This window comes from Hemiscyllium ocellatum, chromosome 39 (genome assembly GCF_020745735.1).
Source record: "Hemiscyllium ocellatum isolate sHemOce1 chromosome 39, sHemOce1.pat.X.cur, whole genome shotgun sequence".
Lineage (NCBI taxonomy): Eukaryota > Metazoa > Chordata > Chondrichthyes > Orectolobiformes > Hemiscylliidae > Hemiscyllium > Hemiscyllium ocellatum.
The window spans coordinates 879,852-897,061 of NC_083439.1; the positions used below are offsets into that span (position 1 = coordinate 879,852).

The 17,210-nt window shown below is 45.6% G+C and overlaps 1 protein-coding gene across 1 annotated transcript in view; it reads left to right on the forward strand.

The window, feature by feature from the left end:
* The first annotated feature begins 354 nt into the window (after positions 1-354).
* The window catches only part of LOC132834171 (putative ubiquitin carboxyl-terminal hydrolase 50), a 45,509-nt gene continuing 28,653 nt past the window's right edge, over positions 355-17,210 (forward strand). The window contains exon 1 of the mRNA XM_060852834.1: positions 355-380. Within this exon, the coding sequence (XP_060708817.1) occupies positions 355-380 (26 nt within the window). The remainder of the gene's footprint in view (positions 381-17,210) is intronic.

The following is a 17,210-nucleotide window of genomic DNA, read 5'->3' on the forward strand; positions in this document are numbered from 1 at the left end:
GACAGCGGGCCTGGTAGATGGATTCTGTAGATGGGAAGTTGGTCTTTGTGATTGTCCAGGTCGAGTTCACCACTCTCTGTAACTGTCTCTGATCTTGAATGGTACAGTTGCCATACCAGGTAGTGATACATCCAGACAGAATGCTCTCGATGGCATTCCTATAAAAGTTGGCAAGAGTATTTGCCATCATTCCAAATTTTCTCAGCTGCATGAGGAAGAACAGAGATTGTTGGGCCTTTGTGGGCCAGTGCGTCCACATGAAGAGTCCAAGAAAGCTGGTTGTGGATGACCACTCCCAGGAGCTTGACATTCTCCACTCGTTCCACCTCTGTGCTGTTAATGTGTAGGGGGGGCATGAGTAATATCCCATCGAAAGTCAGGTGAGTTCCTTGGTTTTGTTGGCATTGAGAGCTAGGTTGTTCTCAGTGCACATTTTTCCAGGTCTTCCACCTCCCGTCTGTAGTCTGTTTCATTGCCATTTGAGATTCGACAGGCTATGGTGGTGTCATCAGCGAACTTGTAAACGGCATTAGTCTGGTATTTGGCGACGCAGTCATGGGCATACCGTGAGTACAGTGGGAGGCTGAGTATGCACCCCTGGGAGCTCCAGTGTTGAGTGTTAGTGAGAAGGAAATATTGTCCCCAGGCTTCATTGATTGTGGCTCGTGGGTCAGGAAACTGAGGATCCAGTTGCAGAGAGTGGGGCTTAGTTCGAGATCACTAAGTTTAGTTAGTCAATCTCGAAGGGATAATAGTGTTGAAGGCTGAATTGTAATCAATGAGTAGGATTCTTATGTAGCTGTTCTTGGTGTCAAGATGTTCTAGGCAGGAGTGAAGGGCAAGTGATATGGCATCTGATGTAGATCTGTCGGTCCGATAGGCAAATTGGAGTGGGTCAAGTGTAGTGGGGAGGCTGGAGTTGATTAATGCCATGACCAGCCTTTCAAAGTACTTCATGACTACCGAAGTTAGGCCCACTGGGCGGTAGTCATTGAGACATGCTGCATGAGCCTTCTTAGGCACAGGGATGATGTTGACCCTCTTGAGACAAGCAGGGACAGTGGCCTGTGCAGGGAGAGGTTGAAGATGTCCAAGAAGACCTCTGCCAGTTGATCTGCACATGCTCTGAGTGCATGGCCTGGTACTCCGTCTGGTCCCATCACTTTCCTTGGATTCACACGAAGGAAAACTGATCTAACCTCTGATGCAGTGACTGTTGGGATAGGTGTTACCTCTCTGTTGAAGTTCTGCTCCAAGTGAGCATAGAAGAAGCTGAAATGATCTGGGAGGAATGTGTCATCGTGTGCTATCCTGCACTGTCTCTCTTTAGAACCTGTGATGTCATTCAGTCCTTGCCATTATCACAGGGTGTCTGTCTGGGTCTCTAGATCGGTATTGGCCCTTGGCTGTCTTAATGGCTGTATGAAGGTCATACTTGGATTCCTTATATTTGAGTGGGTCTTCTGATCTGAAGGCCTCACGCCTGGTTTTTGGTAGGTTCTGTATGTCCTGATTCATCCAGGCTTTCCTGTTGGGGAATACAGTCCTCCACACACTTGCTGATAAAGTCTGTGATGGTGGTGGCGTACCCTCCAAGGTACCTACGGACTGTTTGAACATGGTACAATCGGCCGATTCCAGACAGCACCAGAGTTGATCCTCTGCCTCCTCCGACCAGCACTGGGCCTGTATCCCCAGGGGGGGCGGTGTCCTTGAGCTTTTGTCTGTCGGCTGGGAGAACAAACACGGCCTTTTGGTCAGAGTTCCTGAAATGAAGGGAAGCAGGTGCAGATGCAGCAGGCAGTGAATTGTTTTCACAGTGACAGGTTTGACTGCAGGAGCAGGGATGTGTTGCTATTGGGGCTGCACCATCCAGGGCAAGTGGGGAGTACTCTATCACACTCCTGACCTGTGCTTTGTAGAGATGGTGGGTGGCTTCAGGAAGTTGGGAGGTGAGTTACTTACTGCAATATTCTTAGAACATAGAACGATACTCTTGCAACATTCTCAGTCTCTGACCTGCTCTAGGACCTCTACAAGTAGATGGTCTTCATCTGAACTGGAGGGGTACCAATATCGTGGGGCAGGGGGGAAATTCACCAAGGCTATTGGGGTGGGTTTAAACTAATCCAGCGGGGGGGGGAATGGGAACCGAGATTGTATTTCGAGTATAGAAAAGGTTGAGAGTAGGGAGGGCCAACATCAAGTTTCAGGGACGCAAGATGGCACCGGCAAGCAAGAAGTTGGTTTGAAGTGTGTCTACTTCAACGTCAGGAGCATCCGGAATAAGGTGGGTGAACGTGCAGCATGAGTTGGTACCTGGGACTTTGATGTTGTGGCCATTTCGGAGACATGGTTAGAGCAGGGACAGGAATGGTTGTTGCAGGTTCCAGGGTTTAGATGTTTCAGTAAGAACAGAGAAGATGGTAAAAGAGGGGGAGGTGTGGCATTGTTGGTCAAGGACAGTATTACAGTTGCAGAAAGGATGTTTGGGGACTCGTCAACTGAGGTTAGAAACAGGAAAGGAGAGGTCACCCTGTTGGGAGTTTTCTATAGGCCTCCGAATAGTTCCAGACATGTAGAGGAAAGGACAGCAAAGATGATTCTGGATAGGAGTGAGAGAGACAGGGTAGTTGCCACGGGGGACTTCAACTTTCCAAATATTGACTGGGATCACTATAGTACGAGTACTATAGATGGGTCAGGTTTTGTCCAGTGTGTGCAGGAGGGCTTCCTGACACAGTATGTAGACAGGCCAACAAGGGGCGAAGCCACGTTAGATTTGGTACTAGGTAATGAGTCCGGCCAGGTGTTAGACTTGGAAGTAGGTGAGCACTTTGGTGATAACGATCACAATTCTGTTACGTTTACTTTAGTGATAGAAAGGGATAGGTGTATGCTACTGGGCAAGAGTTACAGCTGGGGGAAAGGCAATTATGATGCGATTAGGCAAGATTTAGGAAGCATAGGATGGAGAAGGAAACTGCAGGGGATAGGCACATTAGAAATGTGGAGCTTATTCAAGGAAAAGCTCCTGTGTGTCCTAGATAAGTATGTACCTGTCAGGCAGGGAGGAAGCTGTAGAGTGCTGGAGACATGGTTTATGAAGGAAGTGGAATCTCTGGTCAAGAGGAAGAAGAAGGCTTATGTTAGGATGAGATGTGAAGGCTCGCTTGAGGGTTACAAGGTAGCCAGGAAAGACCTAAAGAAAGAGCTCAGAAGAGCCAGGAGGAGACATGAGAAGTTGTTGGCAGATAGGATCAGGGTAAACCCCAAGGCTTTCTATAGGTATTTAAGGAATAAAAGAATGACAAGAGAAAGATTAGGACCAATCAAGGATAGTCATGGAAAGTTGTGTGTGGAATCGGGGGAGATAGGGGAAGCACTAAATGAATATTTTTCGACAGTATTCACTCTAGAAAACGACAATGTTGTCGAGGAGAATACTGAGATACAGGCTACTAGACTAGGTGGGATTGAGGTTCACAAGGAAGAGGTATTAGAAATCCTGCAGAGTGTGAAAATAGATAAGTCCCCTGGGCCAGATGGGATTTATTCTAGGATCCTCTGGGAAGCCAGGGAGGAGATCGCCGAGCCTTTAACATTGATCTTTAAATCGTCATTGTCTACAGGAATAGTGCCAGAAGACTGGAGGATAGCAAATGTGGTTCCCCTGTTCAAGAAGGGGAGTAGAGACAACCCTGGTAATTATAGACCAGTGAGCCTTACTTCAGTTGTTGGTAAAGTATTGGAAAAGGTTATAAGAGATAGGATTTATAATCATCTAGAAAAGAATAATTTGATTAGGGATTGTCAGCACGGTTTTGTAAAGGGTAGGTTGTGCCTCACAAACCTTATTGAGTTCTTTGAGAAGGTGACCAAACAGGGTACATGAGAGTAAACCGGTTGCTGTGGTGTATATGGATTTCAACAAGGTGTTCGATAAGGTTCCCCACAGTAGGCTATTGTACAAAATGCGGAGGAATGGGATTGTGGGAGATACAGCAGTTTGGGTCAGTAATTGGCTTGCTGAAAGAAGACAGAGAGTGGTGGTTGATGGGAAATGTTCATCCTGGAGCCAGTTACCAGTGGTGTACCGCAAGGGTCGGTGTTGGGTCCACTGCTGTTAGTCATTTTTATAAATGACCTGGATGAGGGCGTAGAAGGGTGGGTTAGTAAATTTGCAGATGACACTAAGGTCGGTGGAGTTGTGGATAGTGATGAAGGATGTTGGAGGTTACAGAGAGACATAGATAAGCTACAGAGCTGGGCTGAGAGATGGCAAATGGAGTTTCATGTGGACAAGTGTGAGGAGGTTCACTTTGGTAAGAGTAACCGGAATGCAAAGTACTGGGCTAATGGTAAGATTCTTGGTAGTGTAGATGAGCAGAGAGATCTTGGTCTCCAGGTACACAGATCCTTGAAAGTTATCACCCAGGTTGACAGGGTTGTTAAGAAGGCATACAGTGTTTTAGCTTTTATTAATAGAGGGATCGAGTTCCGGAACCATGAGGTTATGCTACAGCTGTACAAAACTCTGGTGTGGCCACACTTGGAGTATTGTGTACAGTTCTGGTCACCGCATTATAAGAAGGATGTGGAAGCTTTGGAAAGGGTGCAGAGGAGATTTACTAAGATGTTGCTGGTATGGAGGGAAGGTCTTATGAGGAAAGGCTGAGGGACTTGAGGCTGTTTTCATTGGAGAGAAGAAGGTTGAGAGGTGACTTAATAGAGACATATAAGATAATCAGAGGGTTAGATAGGGGGGACAGGGAGAGCCTTTTTCCAATTATGGTGACGGCGAGCATGAGGGGAGAGGGGAGGGGGTGTGGGGTGGAGAGGAGAGGAGAGGGCTTTAAATTGAGGGGTGATCGATATAGGACAGATGTCAGAGGTAGTTTCTTTACTCAGAGAGAAGTAAGGATATGGAATACTTTGCCTGCAACGGTAGTAGATTCACCAACTTTAAGTACATTTAAGTCATCATTGGACAAGAATATGGACGTACATGGAATAGTGTAGGTGGGATGGGCTTCAGATTGGGATGACAGGTCGGCGCAATATCGAGGGCCGAAGGGCCTGTGCTGCGCTGTAATGTTCTATGTTCTTGTCCTCACTGTGGTAACTCCAGTGAGTTTCTGGTCTCCCCAAATGGAGATGAAGTCTGTTCCTGAAAATATTTTCTAAGAACATCCAAGGTTAGACTGACTGGCCTGTAATTTCTTGGGGTACAGAGTAATATGTCACATTGGATGCAAAGTTGGCTTAGTAACAGGAAACAAAGGGTGATAAATGATGTCTATCCTGCAAATCGAAAGATGTTTCACGAGGTGTTCCACAGGGCTTGGTTTGGGGAGCCCTGCTGTTCATTTTACATTTTAATGACTTGAACTTGAACCTGGGGTGCTACAATTGGGAAATTTGCAAAAGACACAAACATTGGCCATGTAGTGAATACTGTAGAGGATAGTTGTAAGCTCCAAAATGATATACATGGGTTGGTGGAATGGGCAGGAAAGTGACAGATAGAATTCAATGCTGAATGTGTGACGTAATGCATTTAGGGAGGTCAAACAGTAAAAGGAAATACACAATAAACAGGAATACACTGAGAGGGGGAGACAAAGTGAGAGATCTTGGCATAGAAATGCACAGATCCCTAAAGGTAGCAGGACAGGGTCAATATGGATGGAAAGACGCATATGGGATGCACTCCATTGTCAGAGGTACAGAATACTAAATTAAGGTTATAATGATGAAATTGTATAGGACGCTGGTGACGCTACAACTGAAGTTTTGGTCACCATATTACAAGAAGGGTGTAATTGTTCTGGAGAGAGTGCAGAGAAGATTTACTAAAATGTTGCCAGGGCTGGAGAATCGTAGCTATGAGGAGAGATTGGAAAGGTTGGGGTTGTTTTCCTTGGAAGAGAGAAGGCTTAGGGATGACATGACTGAGTTTTACAACATTGTGAGGGAGAGAGATAGGCTAGACAGGAGGAACCTATTTCTCTTGACAGAGAATTCAAAAATCAAGGGTCTTAGATTCAAGCTCAGTGGCAGAGGGATTAGAGGGGATGTGGGGGGAAACTTTGTTCCGCAGAGGATGGTGGGTGTCTGGAATTCACTGCCTGAGTGGTGGAGGAGGCAGAGACACTAAACTCTTTTAAAAAGTTCCTGTATCTGCACGTTAAGTGCTGGAACTTGCAGGACTGTGGCTGTGTTCAGGAAATGGGATTAGAAAAAGCATCTGGGTGCCTTTGGGTCAGCATGGACAAGAGTCACAGAGTCATATGGGAACAGGCCCTTCAGCCCAACTCATCCACACTGACCATGTTTCCTAAATTGAACTACTTCCATTTCCTGCATTTGGTCTATATCCCTCTAAACCTTTCCTATCCATGTACCTGTCCAGATGTCTTTTACATGTTGTAATTGTACCAGCCTCTACCACTGCAGCTTGTTCCATACACACAGCACCCTCTGCATGAAAAAGCTGCCCCTTGGGTCCCTTTTAAATCTTCCTCTCTCATCTTAAACTTATGCCCCTCTAGTTTTGGTCTTGCCTATCCTGAGAAAAAGACCTTGGCTATTTACCCTATCCATGCCACTCATGATTTTATAAACCTCTATAAGGTCACCCCTCAACCTCCTATGTTCCAGGGAAGAAGAAAGTCCCAGCCTATTCAGCCTGTCCCTGTAATTCAAACCCTCCAAACCCAGTAATATTCTTGTAAACCCATCCCTCTCCAATTTTATACCCTTCTTCTTACAGCAGGGTGAGCAGAATTGGATACAGTACTGTCGAAGAGACCTCATCAATTCTTGTACAATGGGCTGAATGGCCTCTTCTATGCTGTAACATTTCTATGGTTCGATAGTTTGAGGAGACAAGGAAGAACCAGCCACCAATGACTGACCTGCTTGCCCGTTTTATTGAACCAGATCCCCAATCCCTGCTCTGTCTCCTTTTGGGACCTCTCTGTGCTCACAGCTCCTTTTAACACCACAAAATAATCCTAATCTACTCAACCTCTCCTCATAGCTAGCACCCTCCATACCAGGTAACATCCTGATGAACCTCCTCTGCATCCTCTCCAAAGCATCCACATCCTTTTGGTAATGTGGCGACCATAACTGTACGTAGTATTCCAAATGTGGCTGAACCAAAATCCTATACAACTGTTACATGACCTGCCAACTCTTGTGCTCAATACCCCGTCCGATGAAGGAAAGAATGCCACATACCTTCCTGACCACTCTACTGACCTGTGTTGCCACCTTCAGGGAACAATAGACCTGAACACCCAGATCTCTCTGTACATCAAAGATTCCCCAGGGCACTTCCATTTACTGTACAGTTCACTCTTGAACTGGATCTTCCAAAATGTGTCATGTCACATTTGTCCGGATTGAACTCCATCTGCCATTTCTCTGCCCAGCTCTCCAATCTATCTATCTTCTGATGTATTCTCTGACAGTCCCCATCACTATATGCTACTCCACCAATCTTAGTGTCATCTTCAAGCTTGCTAATCAGACCACCGATACCTTCCTCCAAATCATTTATGTATATCACAAACAACAGTGGTTCCAGCCTGGATCCCTGTGGGACACACTGGTCACAGGTCTCCACTTTGAGAAACACTGCTCCACTACTCCTCTCTGTCTCCTGTTGCCCAACCAGTTCTCTATCCATCCAGCTAGTACACCCTGGACCACATGCGACTTCACCTTCTCCATCAGCCAACCATGGGAACCTAATCAAACGCCTTACTAAAGTCCATGTATATGACATCTACATCCCTTCCTTCATCAATCAACTTCATCACCTCTTCAAAGAATTCCATTAGGTTTGTAAGACATGACCTTCCATGCACGAAACCATGCTGTCTATCACTAATAAACCCATTTTCTTCCAAATGGTAATATATCCTATCATTTAGTATCTTCTCCAGCAGCTTCCCTACAAACGTCAGGCTCACCGCTCTATAATTATCTGGATTATCCTCACTACCTTTCTTAAACAAGGGGACAGCATTAGCAATTCTCCAGTCCTCCGGGAGCTCACCCGTGTTCAAGGATGCTGCAAAGATATCTGTTAAGACCCCAGCTATTTCCTCTCTCGCTTCCCTTAGTTACCTGGGATGGATACCATCTGGACCTGAGGACTTATCCACCTTAATGCCTTTTAGAATACCCAACACTTCCTCCCTCCTTATGCTGACTTTAACTAGAGTAATCAGACAACTGTCCCTAACCTCAACATCCATTATATCCCTCTCCTCTTTGAATACTGACACAAAGTACTCATTAAGAATCTCACCCATTTTCTGACTCCACGCCTATCTTTCCTCCTTTATCCTTGAGTGGACCAACCCTTTCTCTAGTTACCCTCTTACTCCTTAAATATGAGGTAGATGAATGTGGGGCTAATGGTGATAGGTCAGAGAGGAGGGTGGAGCAGATAGGTGGGAAGGAAGATGACAGATCAAGAGGGAAGTGTCGACCTGGAAGGTTGGATCTGGGATAAGGCGGGGGGAGGGGAAATGAGGAAGCAGGTGAAACCCACATTGATCCCATGTAGTTGGAGCGTCCCAAGGCAGAATATGAGTTGTTCTTCCTCCAGGCATCGGGTGGTTAGTGTTTGGCGATGAAGGAGCCAAGGACCTGCATGTTCCTGGTGGAGTGGGCAGAGGAATTAAAGTGTTTGGCCACGAAGCCATGGGGCTGGTTGGTGCGGGTGTTCCAGAGATGTTCTCTGAAGCGCTCTGCAAGTAGGCATCTGGTCTCCCCAGTGTAGAGGATACAATAAATGACATGTGTGGAAGTGCAGGTGAAACTTTGATGGACGTGGAAGACTTCTTTGGGGCTTTGGATGGAGGTGAGGGGGGGAGGTGTGGATGAAGGTTTTGCAATTCCTGCGGTGGCAGGGGAAGGTGGCAGGACGGGAGAGTGGGTTAGTGGGTGGTGTGGACCTGACAAGAGAGTCGCGGAGGGATGTTCTTTATGGAAAGCGTATAGGGGTGGGGAGGGAAATATGTCTCTGGTGGTGGGGTCCATTTGTAGGTGGCAGAAATGGCAGAGGATGATGCAATGTAAACGGAGGTTGGTAGGCTGGAAGATGAGGACTGGGGGTTCTGTCCTTGTTGCGGTTGGAGGGATGGGGTTCAAGGGTGGAGGTACGGGAAGTGGAGGAGTTGTGCTGGAGGGCATCATCAAATACATTGGAGGGGAAATTGCGGTCTTTGAAGAAGGAGGCCATCTAGTGTGTTCTGTGGTGGAACTGGTCTTCCTGGGAGCAGATGCGGCAGAAGCGGAGGAATTGGGAATAAGAATTTGCTTTTTTATAGGAGGCAGGGCGGGAGGAGGTGTAGTCCAGGTGTGGACTCCTTCAACCTCCGTATACATCGCAACATTCTCCGCCATTTCTGCCACCTGCAAACGGACCCCACCAGCAGAGATATATTTCCCTCCCCACCCCATCCGCTTTCCGTAAAGACCGTTCCCTCCGTGGCTACCTTGTCAGGTCCACGCCCCCCAACAACCCACCCTTCCCTCCCAGCTCCTTCCCCGGGCAACGCAGGAATTGCAAAACCTGCACCCACACCTCCTCCCTCACCTCTGTCCAAGGCCCCAAAGGAGCCTTCCACATCCATCAAAGTTTCACCTGGACTTCCATTCATGTCATTTACTGTATTTATTGTTCTCGATGCTGTCTCCTCTACATTGGGGAGACAGGACGCCTTCTCACAGAGCGTTTCAGGGATTATCTCTGGGACACCCACACCAACCAACTCCCTCCTCCCCATGGCTGAACATTTCAACTCCCCTTCCCACTCTGCCGAGGACATGCAGGTCCTGGGTCTCCTCCATCGCCGCTCCCTCACCACCCGATGCCTGGAGGAAGAACGCCTCATCTTCCGTCTAGGAACACTTCAACCCCAGGGCATCAATGTGGATTTCACCAGTTTCCTAATTTCCCCTTCCCCCACCTCCCCACCTTACCTCAGTTCCAACCTTCCAGCTCAGCACCGTCCTCATGACATGTCCCACCTGTCCATCTTCCTTCCCACCTATCTGCTCCACCCTCCTCCTCAAACTATCATCTTTACCCCAACCTCCATCCACCTATTGCACATTCAGCTACCTTCTCTCCAGTCCCAACCCCCTCCCATTTATCCCTCCACCCCCTTGGCTCACAACCTCATTCCTGATTAAGGGCTTTTGCCCAAAACACTGATTCTCTTGCCCCTCGGATGCTGCCTGACCTGCTGGGCTTTTCCAGCACCACACTCTCAACTCTCATCTCCAGCACCTGCAGTCCTCACTTTCCTCTCCTGATCCTTGTGTCAGTCTGGCTCAGTGTACGCTGTCACTTCTGAATCAGTAGCTTCTAGGTTCAGTCATCTGGGGGAGTGTCACATAGGGACATTAAGCCCAAGGCCAAACCTCTGAAACAGAACATGGAACCTCATGCGAGTAGTCCTTACCACTATGTATCCCGACGCACTGTCAGCACCACAAGGTGATCTGTTCATTATCACACTGCTCAGGGGAGAATGCTGTGTGTTGATTGACTGTGGCATCAGTTACATTGTGGGGAAAGTTCTCATCCAAATCATTTCTGAAGGTGAGAAAGAGCAAATAACAAAATTCTAATAATGCCATCCCCAAGAAATATTTGACCAATACTTTGTTTTCCCGCTCTGTGTCAATGCAGAGATATGTAGCTCTGTCTGAGTGTTGTGTGAATCTCTGTGAGTCTGTGCACCTGGGTGGTGTGTAGGTAGGAGTGTGTCTATACGTGGATGTGGGGGGTTGTTCATATGGGTATGTGAATGTGTGTGTAGGTGTATGAGTAAGTGTGTGTAGGTGTGGCTGTATGTGTGGGTGGATGAGTGGGTATTCCCCCACCATGGGAGCTCATGAAATGAATGTTTGTGTTGGTTCCGAAACAGAACAAAAGGTTAATTTTCTTAAATTTCACAAGACAAGGGGACATTCAATATAATAAATTAAAATATGCAAAAGATTAAGTTGCTGATTGGAATCAGTGATGTATTTTTGGGTTACTGTGTAAAAGGACTCAAGTGTTCATTGTAAACAGTAAAATCACAATGCAAATACCAAGAACAAAACTTATTTCCTCATGACAGTAAAATTCTGTCGCAACATTTCATAATTTCCTGAGAATTGATATATTCATGTAAATGAAACTCCAGGACAAAACCTGATGTAGATTTTTCCGATTGTAATGTAACTTCCTGTTCCTCTTGATAACAATTGTGTAATGTCCCAAATTACTTGCATCTTTGTCTCAAGAAATGTTAGCAATCAAAATTTGACACAAGACCTCACAAGGAGACACTGAGATTGTTCTCTGGAGACTTTTCCAAGTCTAATAAAAACTGGGAATATGCAAGAGCCTGGAGCTGATGAAGTGCCAAGAGGATTGTATTCCTGGTTCCCAGCACTACACTGTCAGCAGTCATACCATGGCCAGCTTGGGCCCAAGCTCTGCAATTCCCTCCCTAAACCTCTCCATCTCCTTTTCCAATTACCCCTGAACAGTTACCGCTCTGACTGTGGTTTGGTGACATCTTCATATGGTTTGCTCGAGTCTTCCAGCACCGAAATAGGCCTTTCAGCCGACTTATCCAAACTGACCAACTTCCCAAAACAAACTAGGCCCATTTGCCTGCAATTGGTCCATATCCCTTTAAGCCTTTCCTGATCATGTACCTATCCAAATATCTTTTAAACTGTACCTGCATCTATCACTTTCTCTGGCAGCTTGTTCCTTACTTACATCACCTTTCGTGTGAAAACGTTGCCCCTCAGGTCCTTCTTAAATCTTTCTTCTCCCACCTTAAATCTCAGCATTTTAGTTTTTAACTCCCCAACCCAAGGGAAAGTCCTTTGCTATTCACCTTATCTATGCCCCTCATTATTTTACAAACCTCTATAAGATCACCTCTCAACCTCCTGTGATCCTTGGAAGAAAGTCTCCAGCCTATCCAGCCTCTCCCTGTAACTCAAACCCTTTAATCTCGGTAACATCCTTGTAAAGTTTTTCTGTACCTTCCTGAACCGTGGTCTTGGGTTCATGTCACATTACATGTGACCCACCGCACTGTTCCGTACCTGTAAGATCATTCTCACTGTCCAGTTTTGATATCATCACCTTGACAACTTGTTCTGAGCTCTTGATCTCAATTAATTTTTACAGCTTGGATTACTTGTTACTTTGATAGACCTTGGCCAACTTATTTTTGTATTTTTATAATATATATCTGCCTTAATGATTCAGTTCATAGGTCATCCCCTCACTTGTTATTCAGTTGTTGACACTTTACTCACACCATCTGACACCCTCAATCACCCGCAGGGATTTATCATTCAGCTTGTCAACACTCCACTCACACCCTTTCTTCTATTTTTGATGCTCTTCATTACCTAGAATTATTTTGCAATTATCTCCCTGCCTATAAATTCTGTGACCGTGCACTTCCCTCCACATCAGCTGAAAAAGGAGCAACGTGCTGATTGCTTAGGATTTATAAACCAGTTGGACTATAACTTGGTGTCATGTGACTTCTGACTCATGCCTTGTAGATGGTGGACAGGCTTTGAAGAGTCAGGAAGTGAGTTAATTGCCTTAGAATCTCCAGGCTCTGGCCTGCTCTGTAGCCATTTGATTGTTTAATGATTGAATGAGGGAGGACACTGCTGATCACTCACCCCACCCTAAAGTGTTAATGAGAGGCTGAAGGCGATAGGTCAAGAGCTCATAACAAGTTGTCATGGTGATGGTGTCAAAACAGGACAGTAAGAAAGAGTTTACAGATACAGAACCGTGTCACATCACAATTCCATCTCTCTGATCTTCTGAAGAAGAGTCACTGGACTTGAAACATTAATTCTTTTTCTCTCTCCACAGATCAGACCTGCTGAGTTTCTTCAGCATTCTCTGTGTTTATTTCAGGTCCCCTGTAGTATTTTGTTTTCATAGAATCCTTTCAGTATTGGAAACAGCCTAATTGGCCCAACAAGTCCACACTGACCCTCTGAAGAGTAACCCACCCAGACCATTCCCTTACCCTATTGTTCTACATTTACTCCAACTAACCTACATATCCCTGAACACTATGGACAATTTCGCATGGCCAATTCACCCTAACCTGCACATCTTTGGACTGTGGGAGGAAATTGGAGCGTCTGGAGAAAACCCATGCAGACACAGGGAGAATGTGCAAACTCCACATAGACAGTCACCCGCGGTTGGAATCTAACCCAGATCCCTGCCTCTCTGAGGCAGCAGTGCTAACCACTGAGCCACCGTACCATCCACTGTTTTGAATGACAAGTTGTCTCTCTCTGGACCTGTCCTGGTGCTGGAGGGAGAGATAGGTTCTGATCAGATCCCTTCACGAAATTGAGAAGACAGAGCCAGGGTGAGGGCTATTTCAGGGACATTTCTTGTTTTTGATGCTCACCTGATAATTTAATCTCAGATCTGTCAATAAACTACTGAGCTGAAACTTTCTGAACATAATCAATCACAACAAACTGATTGACTGGGAGCTTGTAAACTGCAGATGTCAGAGGTCAAAGGGCACATCTATGAGCTCATGGATCAGCAGCAAATTCCTTAAACTGAAGATATTGAAATAAACTCAGCCGTGATTCCTGATTGGTAACCCCATTGGCTAGGATTGTGGTGATTGGTTGTACTCAAGGACATTCATGTAGCCAATCAGAAGGACAGGGGGAGTTCAGCAGCACCAAATGAATATCCATCAATGCCTCTTCTGTCTGGCCAAAAACTTGGACCATTCCTCCTGGAGTTTGTTGCAACTTCACTAATCAATTTGTCAACTGCCACTTTTTAAAAACCTTCACAGAGTGAGTTTGTCCTGATGGGGATTGGGTGCCAACACAAACTCTTCATTTTGATTGCACACTCTTGTTGTTACTTTGTGATGTCATTTCATGCAGTGATATCATGGGATCTGGTGGCTGCTGAGGAGTAATGGGAAGAGATTGGGTCACAGAGTTCTTACAATTTTAGCTTTGTAATAATGACACATCTTTATGGAGGGTAATAATAGCAGGTAAGGCCAGTCTGTACATTTATCAGTGCTTTCATGATCAGAATCTCTCCAGTTTAGTTTATTGGGTAATTTGTTAAAGTACTTAACATCAAGAATGCTGCTTGAAAACTGGTCTTGAAAATGAACTTGCAATGTTTCAGGGGTCATGTAGGGAGAGTGATACTGAGTGGTCTTCTCTGCAGGAACAGCATGAACTTAATGTACTGAATAGCCTCCTTCTGTGAAAGAATGATTCTAACACATTTTAAAAATGAAATTGAATGTTTTGAATTTTTAATTTTAAAACAGATGATTTGACAAAAGATAGCTAAAAATCTGATAGAAACCATACAAAGACTGGGCTAGGGAGTTCAATTATCTAAAGTTATTATCCAATTATCATTGACCTGTTTTCATTTCTGCCCTTCAGGATGGAGGGGAGGATTGAGGTGGGTGGATTGTGTCATACTGAGGAGAGAGTGGCTGCCCCAGACCATGGACAGGAGCTGTACTGGGAGTAGGAGAGTTTCTCAGACTGGGGCACCAACACATTGGTACCATCCCCTGACCTGGGGACATAGTAGGAGGCTGCTCCCAATTGGGAGTCAAGGTGGTGTGTCCCACACAGGGGAGGGGGTTAGTTAGATGTGGCCAGGTTGATGTACATTGGAGTAACCATTGCCATTGGGCTTGGCAGGTGTGTGGGAGTGGGGGGAATTGGGGAATTTACTTCCATTCTGTTATTGGGATCTTTCTATTCAGTTGCCTTTGACTGTTCCTATTTGTGGACCATATTCTTGTTGGTGAAAATATGACTTACATTTTCATTCATAAGGACTCTTTTCCAAAGTAGTTTACGACCAGTGTTAAGTGTTGTCACTATTGGATTGGAGGAAATATGAGGCACAGCAAGGTCCCATCCATGTTGATTAAGCCAATGGTGCAGTGCCCCCTTGGCACACCGGTTCCTCTCACTGATTCTGTGGGTTTTCAGCAGAAGCTTGTTCTTGTTGATAAACATTATACAGTCGCAATAAACAGCCAGATCTGCTGAAAAAGTTCTATTTTTCATGTTTCAAGTTGAGTTTGGTGTCCTTTACCAGAACAGTGAGTTTATACCCTGACAGAAACAGCCTGGTGTTTGGTGGTTTGTTTTTTGTTTGCTGTTGAGGGTTGGATACCATTTCCTTATCTTAGTGCATTCCAGATTCCCATCACCCTCTTGGTGAAAGAGGAGAAATCTCAGTCACTGAAAGGGCTTACAACTTACAAGATCAGTGACAGATGGAATTTAATCTTGATAATTGTGAGGTAATGCACTTTTGAAGGAATAACAAGGGAATACTCAATGAATGAAAGGAACTAGGAAGCAGACAGGGACAAATAGATCATGGTATATTTGCCCAGAAACCCCCAAAAGCAGCAGGAGTTAAGAAAATATATGGGATATTCGCTTTTGTCATAACATAGAACATAGAACATAGAACAACACAGCACAGTACAGGCCCTTCGGCCCTTGATGTTGCACCGATCCAAGCCCACCTAGCCTACACTAGCCCACTTTCCTCCATATGCCTATCCAATGCCTGTTTAAATGCCCATAAAGAGGGAGAGTCCACCACTGTTACTGGCAGGGCATTCCATGAACTCATGACTTGCTGGGTAAAGAATCTACCCCTAACATCTGTCCTATACCTACCACCCCTTAATTTAAAGCTATGCCCCCTCGTAATAGCTGACTCCATACGTGGAAAAAGGTTCTCATGGTCAACCCTATTTAAACCCCTAATCATCTTGTACACCTCTATCAAGTCACCCCTAAACCTTCTTTTCTCCAATGAAAACAGCCCCAAGTGCCTCAGCCTTTCCTCATACGATCTTCCTACCATACCAGGCAATATCCTGGTAAACCTGCTCTGCACCCGTTCCAGTGCCTCCACATCCTTCCTATAGTATGGCGACCAAAACTGCACACAATACTCCAGATGCGCCGCACCAGAGTCTTGTACAACTGCAACATGACCTCAGGACTGCGGAACTCAATTCCTCTACCGATAAAAGCCAGTACGCCATATGCCTTCTTCACAGCACTATTTACCTGGGTGGCAACTTTCAGAGACCTGTGTACATGGACACCAAGATCCCTCTGCTCATCCACACTACCAAGTATAACAGATTATCAGAGCGGAGAGGTCCAGGTTGGAGCTGTACAGAATCTAGGTCAGGCCACTGCTGGAGCACTGTGCGGTTCTGGTCACCGCACTTTAGGAAGGATATGATGGCACGGGAGAGGGTGCAGAGGAGATCCACCAGGATGTTGTCTGCAAGGGAGCAATTTAATGATGGAGAGGCTAAATAATCTTCACTCAGAGAAGATTGAGGATGGAGGTGAGTTGAGGTGTATAAGGTTAAGGAGTGTGAACAGATCAGATGGAAAGCAGCTGTTTTCCCTTAATTGAAGGGTCAAAACAAGGGGGCAGGTGAAAGTCAGGAGGTTTAGAGGAGATCTGAGGAAAACCTCTTCACCCAGAGGATGATGGGAATCTGGAATGCACTGCCAGGGTAAGGGGGAGGAGTTGAGGCACAAAACTGCACAACCTTTTTAAAAAGTATTTGGATGAGCACTTGAAATGTCATAACATTAAAGGCTAAAGGCCCAAATGCTGGAAAGTGGGACTAATGTAGATTTAGAACAGGCTTTGCCAGTACAGTCTTGATGGGCCAAAGGACGTCAGTAACATCTTCCTTGGTGGAGACAGATAGACTGGGAGCTTTGCAAGGTATTTATTTTGTATCTCTGTATGTTTACTGCCTCCATGGTTAACACTCCTTTTTGGTTCCTAATTGCCCCCCACTCCTCCTTTTTTAATATTTGTGCCCTTAGACTTTGGGATATCCTTTTATGTGAGGAGTCAGTGTGTTTTCATCTTCCCTCTCTACATCTCTTTATTTTTTTCACCTTCCACAGAATGTTCTGTGTTAACTCTGATTCTCAGTTATATTTTCTCTCCATGAGCTTGCTTTTCTTTGTTATCTTAGTTCCAGCACGTTCAAGGCAAAAGACATTGAAATTATCTCCTATGTTTTGGAGGCAGAGAATTCCAAAGTCCTTTT